Genomic DNA, 15,681 nt, shown 5'->3' on the forward strand with positions numbered 1-15,681 from the left:
ATTGTTTAATAATCTGAGAATTTATAGTACTTGAAATAACAAGGGTTAAAAATTTTGATCCCTTCATTGTTAGAGAGGCTTTAATTGCAGAAGGTGAAATTCTCCTGACATTGAAAGATGACCCATGTCTTGCTGACTCGCCAAGAATCCTTGGTCATTTGGTTCTTTAAAGAGCTCCACCAGATGAGAACATATGTGCAGTTTTAGATATTGTGACATGAAGTAGGGTGGGAAGAAGACCAGTCAATTTGTGCTGCATTTACAGGGGAAATTTTTTAAAATTCTATTAGAAAAAATAAGATATCCAGGAACTCATCAAAATGAGTTATAGACTTGATGGGGTTTCATACATGTAACTAGTTTATAAAAAATATTATATTATTTGAATATCCTAAGGCTATTTGACTCAGATATGGTACTGATAGTGTATTTTTTTTTCATGGTTCTTGTGCTTAGGTTCATTGAATTTCTTGAATCTGTGGGTTTTAGTTTTCAAGTCTTCAATATTATCAGCCATTTTTCTTCAAGTACTTTTAAAAAAAATTCCCACTCTTGTCTCCTTTGAGGTTTCTAATTACAAGCAAACCTCCTTTTGTTGTGCTTTGCTTTATTGTGGTTTGCAGACACTTGAATTGCATTTTTTACAAAAGAAGGGGGTGGATTTGTGGTAGACATGGGAAGGGATAATTAGAAAGACTTGCTGATGGATTGTTCATGGCGAAGGGTAGCCAGGGCTTCTAAGAAGCAGAGACTGTTTTTTAGAAGGAGGAGGGATGTTTATTAGCAGTGTTTGGAGGTTTGGAGGAGGAGAGAGCCAGGTTTCTGCTAAAACTAGAAGATAAATGGAAATTTCTGATAAGAGGTATAAAGAGTTTTCTCATCATAGATCAAGAAGGAGTTCTTTTTACAAAAATATATTTTATTGAATATGCTATTACAGTTGTCCCATTTTCCACCCTTTATTCCCCTCTGCCCTGCACCCCCTCCCACCCACATTTCCCTCCCTTAGTTCATGTCCATGGGTCATACATATAAGTTCTTTGGCTTCTCCATCTCTTATACTATTCTTAACCTCCCCCTGTCTATTTTGTACCTACCATTTATGCTTTTTTTTCCCCTGTACCTTTTCCCCCCTATTCCTCCTCTCCCCCTCCCTTTTGAAAACCCTCCATGTGATGTCCATTTCTCTGATTCTGTTCCTGATCTAGTTGTTTGCTTAGTTTGTTTTTGTTTTTAGGTTCAGTTGTTGATAGTTGCGAGTTTGATGCCTTTTTAATGTTCGTAGTTTTGATCATCTTCTTTTTCTTAGATAAGTCCCTTTAACATTTCATAAATAATGGCTTGGCGTTGATGAACTCCTTTAACTTGATCTTCTCTGGGAAGCACTTTATCTGCCCTTCCATTCTAAATGATAGCTTTGTGGGATAGAGTAATCTTGGATGTAAATCCGTGTCTTTCATAACTTCAAATACTTCTTTCTAGCCCCTTCTTGCCTACAAAGTTTCTTTTGAGAAATCAGCTGATAGTCTTATGAGAACTCCTTTGTAGGTAACTGTCTCCTTTTCTCTTGCTGCTTTTAGGATTCTTGCTGCTTGTCTTTAATCTTGGGTAATGTAATTATGATGTGTCTTGGTGTGTTCCTCCTTGGGTCCAACTTCTTTGGGACTCTGAGATTCCCGGACTTCCTGGAAGTCTATTTCCTTTGCCAGACCTGGGAAGTTCTCCTTCATTATTTTTTCAAATAAATTTTCAATTTCTTGCTGTTCCCCCTCTCCCTCTAGTACCCCTATGATTCGGATGTTGGAATGTTTAAAGAAATCCTGGAGGTTCCTAAGCCTCTCCTCATTTTTTTGAATTCTCGTTTCTTCATTCTTTTCTGGTTGAATGTTATTTCAACCTTCTGTTCCAAATCATTGATTTGAGTCCTGGTTTTCTTCCCTTCACTGTTGGTTCCCTATTCATTTCTCTTCATTTCACTTTGCATAGCCTTCACTTTTTCCTCCATTTTGTGACCGTACTCAACCATTTCTATGAGCATCCTGATTGCCAGTGTTTGGAACACTGCACCTGATACGTTGCATATCTCTTCATCACTTAGTTCTACTTCTGGAGCTTTGATCTGTTCTTTCATTAGAGCCATATATTTTCTCTTGGCACAGCTGTTATGTGTAAGGGGTGGAGCCTTAGGTATTCGCCAGTGTGGCATAACTGACGTTGATGTGTTGTGGCACTGTATGTGCGGGTGTGGGGGGTGGCGGTTAGAGAAGGAACAGCGCTGCTTGCTCAGATCTCTGCCAGCTTTCTGTCACTTCCTCCACTACCCACAAGCAAATTGGGGCCTTCTGGTGCTGGTTCCCAGGTGAGTGGGTTTGTGTACATTCTCGGACCTTGTGGGTCTTTCCAGTGAACTCTCCTGTGAGGCTGGGAGCTTCTCCCACTGTTGCATCCCCCACAGGTTTCTACCTCCAGGTTTTGAGACTTTATTTTACCACACTGGAACCCTGGGCTGCATGGTCTGTCTTGCTCCCCAGTTGTTCTTCCCAGTTATCTGCATGCAAATGTGAGACTGAATGGTCCACCAGCTGCCGCCTTGCCTTTTCAGGTCATCTAGCTTCTGCCCTACTGCATGTCCTCTCCACCCCAGCTACCTGTCTCTGCCCCTCCTTCCAGTGTGTGTGAATGTTTCTTCTTTAACTCCTTGGTTGTCAGACTTCCATGTGGTTCGAGTTTCTGTTAGTTCTGGTTATTTTTTGTTTTTAAATTTTGTTGTCCTTTTGGTTGTGCAAGGAGGCAAAGTGTGTCTACCTATCAGGAAGGAGTTCTTGAGAGTACAGGATTCTATAGATACTGTCCTGGGCAAGAATAGGAGACATTGAAAGCAATATGGGTTTGACAGTCAGGGTGATAATATATGCCTTGGAGCTTAGACTTCCTGCAGTGACTTTAGTGAACAGGGCTTTTAGGAACCATAAGATGTGCCCTTCTGGGAGGAGGAAGGCATTCTGATATAGTTCTGTGGTCTTTAATGTTGACTTCCAAGAAAACTTCTCCCCTAGGCAGCAACAACTCCTACATAGAATCGTAAAACTTTATTGCTATAAAAAACATAGAGATTATTTATATTTTGAAGATAGAGAAAGAACTGGTTCCTCTCACATTTTTTGGTAGCCTCAACATTATCTCCCTTGCTATAGAACGTTTTGCCAACATTGTATTTTTTAGAAAGTATCAGATGAAAAAGGCAAAGCTACAAGAGTTATGAGTCATTTAGTTTACCTTTTAAATCCATTTTTGTATAATTTAAAAAATTGTTTTCACCTTTGTTAAACTTTAGGTTTTTATGGAAGAGCTCTATTAATTTTAAATTGCTTTGTGGTATCAAGAGTGTGTTAATACATCTTAGGTTTTTGAATTTGAAGGTAAATATGAATTCATAGGCCACATGTCTTGTTCATATTTATTATTTAACAAACTAAAAATGACCCCCTCCCTAAACAAGGTTTATTTTTGAGAAATGTATATAGAAGTATTTAAAATAGTATTACCAACTCAGACTTTGGAGAGTCTTGACTGACTGAGAATTTACTTTCTTTAGGCTATTATTTTGATTTAGCATTACATTGGAATATTAACTGAAATAGAATAATTCTATTTATTTACAGATAAAAGCATTAGAGTAGGAAAAAGTATGAGTTGAAATATTAGTTTTGTAAGTATTTGAAACCATATCTTGTTTATTTTGTATCCTTAACATGGATCCTCAATGAGCATGGTTAGACTCCAATAATTGTTTCTGAATTTTGAACACCAGTAGTGAAGAGCATTCCTCTGTTTCTTTGTTTCAGTATTCATAAGATGGAAAGTCTCATATCAAATGGCTTGTTTTTTCCAGCAGTATCCATATTCCCACTTGTTGAAACCCACCATTTTGTGTCTCTGCTATTGAGGCAATATGCTGTGCTGGAAAAACCATTGAGAACTAATGGTATTTGTTAGGAAAAGAGAATGACTACAGATAGAAATTCAGAGAATGCCTGTATTTAAGACATAAGCAGCAAAAGAAGAGCAGGTAGAAAGATTGAGAAAGCATTTTTAGGGAGGGAGGAAGATAATTTGGTATATGGGAGGATAACTCATGGAAGCCAAAACAGAAAAGTATTGGGAAGAAATGAGTCAGTAGGATCAGATGCCAGAGAGAGAGAGGTTTAGAATGACAATGGGAAAATTCTGTTGTATTAGGAAATGGTGACCTTACTGAGGAATTAGAATGGTGTGAGCAGAGCCAATATTTCAGTGTGTTGAAAATCAAACAGAAGACTGCAAGTGTGTATTCTCAGAGTCCCTTAATCCCTTTCCTAGTATTCTGCATAGTCTCAGATTACTTACTTTCGAAGCATTCATACTTGAAGTTGAAGATGTTAAATATGCACATTGGCCAGAAACCTGCTATTTTTATATTAATGTAATAATTTGTATAAAACAATATTTAAACTTCTTGAGCACTTAAAGCACAGCTAAATGCAGACTCCTAATATAGTGCTAACTTTATTTCTTTATGTTTTTAAAAGTCTTGGCTGCTTATGATTCAGCACACGGAACAACTGAGTAGGATAATGAAGACACATGCAGAGGACCTAAATTCTGGGCCCTTGCACAGGCTCACCATGATGATCAAAGACAAGCAGCAGGTGAAGAAAAGTTATATAAGTGTTCATCAGCAGATAGAGGCAGAGATGATTAAGGTTTGTCTTTCCATTCTCAAAGTTTTATTTAACTGACTCTTAAATTCACTGAAAAATATTTCTTATTCTGTTTGACTTGTAAAAATTATTTACTTCAGTCCTGGAAGGTACTCAGTTGGTTGGAGCATTGTCCTGTGCACCAAAAAGGTATCAGGTTTGATACCCAGTCAGGGTGTGTATTGGAGGCAAACAATGAATGTGTGTGTGTGTGTGTGTGTGTCTCTCTCTCTCTCAATAAGTAATGTCTTATTTTTTGAATAAGACATTGATTATAAGATATATTATTTTTTGAATATGACATTGATTATAAGATATATTGTTACTTTATGTACTCCTACAAAGTAAAAAATGCTGCCACTTAAAATTGATACAGTGCTTTTATATCACTTAGAATTTTTATTTTTATTTTCACTCATTGAAATAGTTCTTTTAGACTTTAAAAAAATTTGTATCATATAACACTACACATAAAAATGAAAATATAAGCAAAATAAATTAGGATATTTAAAATTTTTCTCCACTTTCAGAGTATTTCTCCTGGATAACTTTTGTAATGTTTTTAATTATGAAAGTTTGCAAATGTACAAAAGAGGAGAGAATAGTAAAATGAACTCTCATTTGTCCTTTCACCCACATTGTAAATATTTTTTTCATCTATTTGTTTTATACTGAATCATTCTAAGGAGAACTCCAGTACTATTTTATTCATAAATATTTTAGTGTATATTGCTAAGATATGTACTCTTTCAATAAAACAATTATATTATTAATCTCTATACCTAAAAATAGCAACAATTCCTAATGTTATTAAATATCCTGACTGTGTTCAAATGATTGTTGTTTATATGCTTTTTACAGATGGTCTATTTTCATCAGGAAACATGGCCCACATGTTACATTCGAATAATTCTCTTTAATGTGGGTTTCCCTTCCCCCTCTTTAAAATGACATTTTTTTTGTGTGGAAGAAACTGGGTAATTTGCTCTATAGAATTGAATTCTCATTTTTTGAATTCTGTTGTTAGCATTTTGTGTTGTGATTTCACATATTCCTTCATTCTCCAATTTTCCCATAAACTGGTAGTTACGTCTAAAGCCTTGATAAGATTCTTGCTGTTTATTTTGGGCAAGTAAACATTATAGGTGTTGTTATAGACTTTTCTTGTTTTATGTTGGTAGGTATATAATGTCTGTCTCTCTCTTTCTGTTTTTTTTTTTTGTGACGTTGAACTTGACTAATATGTTCTGGTTTTGCAAGCCTGATCAGGCTATTGTTAATAAAGTTTCCCTTCAGCTTTTCATCTAATATTTCTGGAAACAATTGATGTTCACTGCTTAATTTATTATTTCAGCAGGGTTGTAAAGTGGCAAGGTTTCTCTTCTATCATTCCTAAGGCAATTGTTAGCTGGAGTTTTTCAATAAAGAATTTTCCTAGATCTACCATTTGGTTACCCTGAGGCATAGTTTATATAGGGAAGACAGAATAAATGCTTACTTTTTGCTATTAATTTGCCAGTTTGCAGAATTAATAGGTTCTTTAGCACCTTCAAAAGTTAAGATTTCCAGTTTCGGTGTAGGATGTAAGAAGTTTGGAATTCAAACAAGTAACAGCCTGAAAAAATGGAAAAACGAACAACTCTTCTTAGGTTTATACAGAAGTGAAGTCACAGAAGCGAATGGATACCACCAGGATTAGAGAGATCAACAAGTCAATATAGTGAATCACAACTTACCAGAGCAGCAACCTCCTCGGGAACCATCGGGAACCAATGCTGGGTACAGAAAAAACGGAATGGAGCTGACAAATTCTGGAGACTCAGTGTGGACAACTCTGGCAGTTTAAAACTTCAGGAGGACCCAGTCATTAAAGGGCCCCGACACTTTTGGGAGTTTTACCTCCTGGATCTCTACCAGGTTGTCATAGTGAATATTGGAGAAAAGTCTCATGGTCCTGGTAGGGCGAGTAGAATAGGAACTATTTTGACATATGCCGGAGTATTCTGTTCTTAACAAAGTCTGCCCTTGGGAGAAACTTACCTAGAGCCTAACTACCTGGGGGAAGGGAAATATGCAACTTTGGCCCACTCTAGCCACCCTTCCTATGTAAGGGGGCTTGGGGAATGAGAAGCACATAACCTTTGCAGTCCAGAGGCACAGGCTTAGTAAAAGGTGGACCTAATCATAAGACTGTAAAATGCTTCCCCTCCTCTGACAACTTATCACCACTTAGTAAAGTCCTTTTTACATCATTTCCTTTTACCCAAAACATCATGCCTGTCAATCAAGAAAAAATAGTAAGGCCTACCAAAAGGCAAAAGACATAGTTGGAAGAGAAAGCAAGCATCAAAACCAGATATGGCAGGTTGTTGTAATTATTACACTGGGAATTTGAAACAACTATCTCTTTGTTTAATATGTTAAGGGCTCTAATGGATAAAGTAGACAGCATGCAACAACAGACAGGCAATGTAAGCAGAGAGATAAAAATATTGAGAAAGAACCCAAACAAAATGTTTGACATCAAAAACAATATAACAAATGTGAAGAATGCCTTTGATGGACTTATTGGGAGACTGGCTATAACTGAGGAAAGAATCTTTGAACTTGAGGACATATCAATATAAATCTCTAAAACTCAAAAGCCAAGAGAACAAAAACTGAAAATGTATGAACAGCATTTTCAAGAACTATAGGACAACTAAAAAAGGTGTAACTCATGTAATAGGAATACTGTCAGGAGAAGAAAGAGAAAGGAACAGAGGAAATATTTGAAACAATAATGACTGAGATTATTTTCAAATTAATATCAGCCACCAAATGACAGATCCAAAAAGGTTAGAGAAAAGCAAATTGAATAAATGACCAAAAGCAAAAACCAGTACAAAAACTGCACCTAGGCATTTCTATTTGAAACTATAGAAAATCAAAGATAAACACAAAACCCCAAAAGAAGCCAAAGTAAAAAAAACCTTACAAATATAAATATTACTTCCAACTTCTCTGAAGTCATGCAAGCAAGAAGAGAATGTAATGAAATATTTGAAGTGTTGAAAGGAAAAAAATGTAACTGATATGCTAAGAAATGAGAGAGAATGGAAACATAAAATATTCCATGTAAACCACAAAAGACTTGATAAGGTTAGAAGACAAAAATAGGAGCAAATACCAAGGGTAACAAATAGGAAAGTAATAGATATGGTTGATAGTAATCCAAGTTTATCAATAAATACTTTGAAGATCAGTAGTCTAAATGAACCAATTAAAAGATAGACATTGTGAGAGTGGATCAAAACAACAAGACCCAATTATATGTTGTCTATAGGAAGCCCACTTTAAATATACAGACACACATAGATTAATTGTAAATGGCTGCAGAAAGATATACCATGCTGGTACTATCAAAAGAAAACAGGGGCAGCTATATGAATTTAGAACAGAGCAGACTTCAAAGGAAGATTTATCGGGGATAAAGAAGGGAATTACATAATAATAAAAGGCATTGGTTTTCTAAGAAGAAAATAATTCTTAATGTAGGTTCTGGCTAAGAACTGGAGGCATAGGTAGGAACCCTTTACTTCCTCGCACAACCAAAAGGAGGATAACAACCAATCTAAAATCAATAAACAACCAGAAGTGCCAGAAAGTCAAACTGCATGGAACCCAGACAACCCAGGAATTAAAGAAACAATCAACCAGACTTGCAAGATGGGCAGAGAGAACCTTCTTCAAGGCGGCAGACCTTGTGGGCGGGGCTGGCTGAGAGAACCCCGGTGAGGAGGTGGACTGCGTGGGCTGGGCTGACTGAATGGGAAACTGAGACTCAGAGCTGACTGTGGACCACAGCGGGGGTTGCCACAGTGGGAGAAACTCCCAGTCTCAAATGAGGGTTTGCTGGAAAGTGGGGCTAGAGACGAGCAGGTGAGCTGCATTGTTCCCTCTCTGGCCACTCTCACACAGGCAGTGCTGCAGTGTGGCACCACAGCAAGGAGGTTGCCCTGCCCTGGTGAATACTTAAGGCCCCACCCCCTTACAACTTAACAGGTGCCCCAAGACAAAGAAATAGGGCCAAAATGAAAGAACAGAGTAAAACTCCAGAAAGAGAGCTAAGTGATGAGGAGATAGCTAACCTATCTGATGGAGACTTTAAAGCCCTGGTAATCAAAATGCTAACAGAACTGATTGAGCTTGGTTGCAAAATGAAAGGACAAATGAAAGATACCCAAAGTAAAATAAATCAAAATATTCAGGGAGCCAACAGTGACAGGAAGGAAACCAGGACTCAAATCAATGATTTGGAACAGAAGGTTGAAATAACATTCAACCAGAACAGAATGAAGAAACAAGAATTAAAAAAAAAATGAAGAGAAGCTTAGGAACCTCTGGGACAACTTTAAATGTTCCAATATCCAAATTATAGGGGTGCCAGAAGGAGAAGAACAAGAGGAAGAAATTGAAAACTTACTTGAACAAATAATGAAGGAAAAGTTCCCCAATCCAGCAAAGGAAATAGACTTCTAGGAAGTCCAGGAAGCCCAGAGAGTCCCAAAGAAGTTGAACCCAAAGAGGAACACACCAAGACACATCATAATTACATTACCCAAGATTAAAGACAAGCAGCAAGAATCCTAAAAGCAGCAAAAGGAGACAGTTACCTACAAAGGAGTTCTCATAAGACTATCAGCTGATTTCTCAAAAGAAACTTTGTAGGCAAGAAGGGGCTGGAAAGAAGTATTTGAAGTCAAGAAAGGCAAGGACGTACATCCAAGATTACTCTATTCCGCAAAGCTATCATTTAGAATGGAAGGGCAGATAAAGTGCTTCCCAGAGAAGGTCAAATTAAAGGAGTTCATCATCACCAAGCCCTTACCATATGAAATGTTAAAGGGACTTACTAAGAAATTGAAGAAGATCAAAAACTATGAATAGTAAAATGACAACAAACTCACAACTATCAACAAAGGAACCTAAAAAAAAAAGAAAATGAAAACAAAAACTAAGCAAACTAGAATAGGAACAGAATCAGAGAAGTGGACATCACATGGAGGGCTTTCAGTGGGGAGGGGGTGGGGAGTAATAGGGAAAAGGTACAGGGAAGAAGAAGCATAATTGGTAGGAATAAAATATATGGGGAGAGGTCAACAATGGTATTGGAAACAGACAACTGAAAGAAATTGTACAACTCATGGACATGAACTAAGAGGGGGTAATGCTGGAGGGTTGGGGAGTGCAGGGTGGAGGGGGGATAAAGAGGGAAAAATTGGGAAACTAACAGCAAATTAATAAAATATATTCTAAAAAAAATAATTCTTCATGTGTATGTGCCTAACAATATAGCATCAAAATACCGATAGAACTGTGAACACTTATTGAATTGCAAGGAGGAATAGATGAATCGTCTATTGCAGTTGGAGACTTCAACACCTCTCTGTGAGAAATAATCCAGCAGCTAGAAAATCAGTAAAGACATAATGCCATCAGTCAACCAGATATACTAGATATAATGAACATCTATGGAATACTTCATGCAAGAACAGCAGAATACATATTCTTCTCAAACTCACATGGAAAGTTCAATGTGATACTCCACTTTCTAGACCATAAATCATACCTTTAAATTTAAAAGAAATCAAAACAATATTGGTTTTGTGACTATAATGAAATAAACTAGAAATCTGTAACAGAAAGGTGGTCTGCAAAGTTTCATGCTGGAGATTTCTTGGCTGTACGATGCTTCAGGGTTGGGTAGGCCAGTTGAAGTTGATAGTGATCAAATTGAGACATTAATTGAGAACAATCAATGTGTACCATACTGGAGATAGCCAACATACTTAAAATATCCACATCAATGTAGGTATTGGTGAAAGTGAAAAATATGTCTTTTATTTTACAGAAAAAAACATATGGACATTTTGGCCAACTCAGTAAAATCAATCTTCTGATCTTGCACCTTAGGATACTAGAGAAAGAAGAGCAAATCAAAGCCAGAGGAAGCAGAAGAAAAGAAATAATAAAAATTAGATCAGAAATCCATGAAAGTGAAAACAGGAAATCAACAGGGAAAACTCAACAAAACCAAAACCTGATTATTTGAAAAGATTAATAAAATCACTAAGCCTCTAGCTGTCTACCTAAAAAAACCACAGTATACAGCACTGGTTACTAATGTCAGAATTGAAAGAGAGTATATCACTACATATCCCATGGATATTAAAGGGTAATGAAGGAATACTATGAACAACTGTATGTCTACATATTTGATAATGTTGAGAAATGGGTCAATTCCTTGAAGGACACAATCTGTTAAAACTCACATGAGAAGAAATAGACAATCTGATTAGGCAAACATTATTAAATGATTGAATCAATAATTAATAACCTTCCAAAACCGAAATTAATAGGCTCAGATAAGTTCACTGGTATGTTCTGTCAAACTTTTAAACAAGAAGTTATACCAATTTTCTACAAACTCTTTCAGCAGATATAAAGACGGAAACTTCCTAATTCATTCTGTTAGGTAAGCATTATTCTAATCCCCAATTCAGACAAGATATTAGAAGAAAAGGAAACTATAGATCCATACCTCTCATGATCATAGATGTCAAAATCCTTAACTAGTAGGAAATCAAATTCAACAATGTATTGTAAGAATTATGCACCATGATCATGTGGGGTATATTTTAGGTATATTTTAGGTTTAAAATTTGAAAATCAAATGGAAACCACCACATAAACAGATTAATAAAAAAATAAGATGATTATGTGAATAAATGCAGAAAAAGCATTTGACAAAATCCAGCACCCATTCATGAAAAAAACTCTCCATAAACTTGATAAAGAATATCTACAAAAAACCTACAGCATACTTATTTGTGAGAAATTTGAAGCTTTCTCATTAAGGCAGGAACAAAGCAAGTATGTTCCTTCTTACCTCTGCTTGTTAACATCATACCGGACATCATAGCTAATGCAGTAAGACAAGAAGAAGAAATAAATGGGTCCTGGCTGGTGTTGCTTAGTAGATTGAGTGCCGGCCAAAGGGTCGCCAGTTAGATTCCCAGTCAGGGCACATGCCTGGATTGCAGGCCAGGCCCCCAGTAGGGGGCACACGAGAGGCAACCACACATTGATGTTTCTCTCCCTTTTTTTCTCCCTCTCCCTGTTTCTAAAAATAAATAAAATCTTAAAAAAAAGAGAGAAAGAAATGGTGTACAGATTGGGAACAAATAAATAAAGCTATCTTTGTTCACAGCTGACATGGTTGTCCAAGTAGGAAGTCCCAGAGAATCAACAAAGAAACCCTTGGATATAAGTGCTATAGCAAGGTCAAAGGATACAATGTTAACGTACAAAATCAATTGCTTTTCTATAGACCAACAATCAATGAATAAGATGATATGCAATTAATAACAAAATATCATATACATTAGCACCCCCCAAAATGAAATATTTAGGTATAAATAAGTATAAATCTAACAAAGTGTGTACAGGACTTGTAGGACCAAAATGACAGAACTTTGATGAGAGAATCAAAGAAAAAATAATTTAAGAGATAATCTATGTTAATGTGTGGGAAGTCTAAATACTGTGAAGATGTCAGCTATTTCCAGCTTGCCCTATAGATTCAACACAACTGCAATGAAAATCCCAGCAAGTTATTTTAGGGATATTGAGAAACTGATTCTAAAGTTTGAATGGACAAACAGAAGACCCAGAAGAGCCAATAGAATACTGAAGAAAAGAACAAAGTTAGAGGACTGATATTACCCAACTTCAAGATTTACTATAAATGAAGATATTAATAGTTTGGATTTTGCATAAGGGTAGAAAAATAGACAAATAGATCAATGGAACAGAATAGAGAGCCCAGAAATATATTCACATAAATACAGTCAACATATCTTTGACAAAAGGGCAAAGTCAATACAGCAGAAAAAGATATTATTTCAAACAAATGACGCTAGAATAATTGGATATTTATCCATGTGCAGAATAAATCTAGACACAGACCTTATGCCCTTTGTGAAAATTAACTCAAAGTGGATCACAGATCTAACTGCAAAACACAAAGCTAATTTTATTTTTATTCTTATTTATTCTATTATAGTTGTCCCAATTTTTCCCCTTGCCCTCTTCTGCTCAGCCCACCCCACCCCACTACTCCCACAGTCAGTCGCCACAGCTTTGTCCCTGTCCGTGGGTCATTCATACATGTTCTTTGACTAATCCCATCCCCTTCTCTGAAGAGAGGTTGAGAAAGGGGAAGGGAAGGAGGAAGAGAGGGAGAGAAACTTCGATGTGCGAACACCAATCAATGTGAGAGAACAACACTGAGGCCCAACCAACTGAGCCACGCTGGCCAGGGCTTGACTACAGCACTGTTTATTGATTTGCTCTTGTTTTTGAGAATTTTTTTTATATGCTGTTGAATTTACCATGGATATCTAAAGTAATTTTTAATTTATTGTCTGTAATTGTAAATTAAAGAGCAACTCTGACCCATAAGCAGGAAAATATACATTAATTAATGCTTTGGAATTTAAGTTCTTGACTATGTAAATTTAAGTTTAACTTTCTTTTTTTCCATTTCTTTTTTTGACAGGTTACAAAGACAGAATTAGAGAAATTAAAATCCAGCTATAGACAATTAATAAAAGAAATGAATTCTGCCAAAGAGAAATATAAAGAAGCGTTAGCTAAAGGTATGGCAAAATTATGAAAAAATGTTTATTTTAGTAATTTTTATTTTGATCACTTGAAAGTTATCTTTATGAATAGTGGAATGATTCTACTTAGACCAGTTCATATTAAAAAATAACCAAAATAAACCAAAATAGACTGATTATGAAATTATGTAATAATTCTTCCTTTTAAAAAATGATGCACAATATTTTTGAAGAGTGCATACTAAATAGAATAATGTAGTACTTGTGTAATAGAATGCAAAGAGTGTTTAAATTTATCTCTAGATAAAATTTAGTTAATTAGTGAGTACTAAATAATAAAAATAAGGTTGTATTTGCTTAGAAGCCTTTTTAATTCCATTTTTACTTATGGTACTTAAAAGCCATTAAAATCACAGGATCATTTTATAACATTACTTGCCTTTATAGCTTAAAGTTTTATGTGTCTGCAGTGTCCTAAAGGTTTCATTAAGTTTTCAGAAGTAAATGGAAAGAGAAACCAATGTTTTAAACAGAGATTTATGGTTATAGTCTTGAAATGTAGCTAAACAGTTTTCATATTTTGATTTTTTTTAAATTATAAAAGTTGGAGTTTTTAAAATTTCTGGCTAAATGTAAGCTTTCTTAGAAACTATTTTCTTTTGCTTCTTAAATTTACCTTCCTCTTTTATTAACGTATTTTTTTCTTTGTCTTTTTCTTGTGTATTATCTTTTTGTTGTTGATAAATGAAATAAACATTTCCTACTTTGGGCTATCTCTTGCACAGTGAAGACAGTTTTTGTTATTTTCAGTTGACTAGGAGAGATACTGATTTGGATGCAGTTCTCCCTCCCTCCTTTGCTTATTAGTTCCTCCTCTCTTTCTATTGATAGCTTCCCACTTGCTTTGCTTCTCCTTGCTTCTTTCCCTTGTTCCTTCTCTCTGTCCCTCTTTTTCCTTCCTTTTTTCCCTCACCCTTCCTCCCGCACCCATCTTTCCTTCAGTATCTACTTTATGTTTCCTTCACTCCTCCCACATTTATTTCATGTTTCTTCTTCTCACAGTGTTGCTATTTCATGTACCTCAACCGTTATTTTGAGATTATAATCCCTTTACTAATGTAAACATATCTTTTAAAGTGCTTTTGTGATTTAATTACCTGTTATTAAGTGAATTAAAAATGACATAGACTTTGGAGTCAGGTAGTCTTGGGTTAAATCCTAACATTGTGTGATTATTTTATAAACTTTTAAACTTCATATTCAAACCTAATTACAATTACTTTGTTATTTTTAAGAATTCTTTAGATAATCAATAAGTATTTACTGAGCACTTTCTATCCTTAAGTTATTGTGATTGAAACAGTATTTCATAGCTTACCCATTTCTAGTTGATATTCTAACTTGGGAACTCCAAGTCTTACCCTCTTTCAAAATTTGGCTTTTATACAAGGGATGCTTTGCGGAACCATCAAGAATAGTTCAGAAATATTTTTGTACATAGTATTATTTCTCAATATGTCAAAAATAGTTAATTACTACTCAGTCTGTCAGAATAGTTGACTTTATAAAGTTCATTACTTAATGACTGGCTAGCATTCTCAAATTAGTGCCCTTATTATAAGGAATCGTATTTAAATTCACCCAGAGCAAGTGATGATGTGAAAAAAAGCTCACCTAGAGCTGTTTTATAATCCAGCTATGCTCAGTATTTTACACTAGATATGTATCTGTTGGAGAAAAATTAGGAAAAGCAATACAAAATCACTCCAAAGTCTTGATTCCTATTTTTAATGATGTTTTATTTTTGTTTAAAAATTGAAATCTAATTTTGATATTATAATAAAGTTTTAAACAGTTCTTATACCTAGTGGTTATATTATCAAAAGTTATTCACAGATAATTTTTAGTTCTTTATTAGTTCTTTATTAATAGTTCTTTATTACTTTTGATCTAGATAAAACACTAATGTTTTATCTAGTAAATCTCAAGACTATAGTTTTAATTGGCATTAAGTGGTATATTATTTGATTTAATTTCCTATGTTAAATATGTGAACTTAGTTATATTTCTCTGTCTAAAGACATTAGTATTTTCCTATTTTCAAGAATTTGATTACTTCTATTAAATCAATTTATAATATGTAAAATATATATTTAAAAAATAAGTTCTTATGTAATTATGTTTTATGTTTGAAGTATATGTAAATTTCATGTTTACATGAAAAAGTATGAAAGTATATTTCTGCAAACTTTGTTTCTGTTTTCAAACTGCTTTTA

General features: G+C 35.1%; 1 protein-coding gene across 3 annotated transcripts in view; it reads left to right on the forward strand.

The window, feature by feature from the left end:
* The window catches only part of FER (FER tyrosine kinase), a 406,586-nt gene that overhangs the window by 65,614 nt on the left and 325,291 nt on the right, over nucleotides 1-15,681 (forward strand). For all 3 annotated transcript variants that reach the window (XR_008425138.2, XM_045197637.2, XM_045197636.3), the window contains exons 5-6: nucleotides 4,569-4,742; nucleotides 13,342-13,441. Coding sequence is in view for 2 of the 3 variants with exons in the window: in XM_045197637.2 (XP_045053572.1) it covers nucleotides 4,569-4,742; nucleotides 13,342-13,441 (274 nt within the window). In the remaining variant the exon portion in view is untranslated. The remainder of the gene's footprint in view (nucleotides 1-4,568; nucleotides 4,743-13,341; nucleotides 13,442-15,681) is intronic.

This window comes from Desmodus rotundus, chromosome 1, assembly GCF_022682495.2.
Source record: "Desmodus rotundus isolate HL8 chromosome 1, HLdesRot8A.1, whole genome shotgun sequence".
NCBI lineage: Eukaryota > Metazoa > Chordata > Mammalia > Chiroptera > Phyllostomidae > Desmodus > Desmodus rotundus.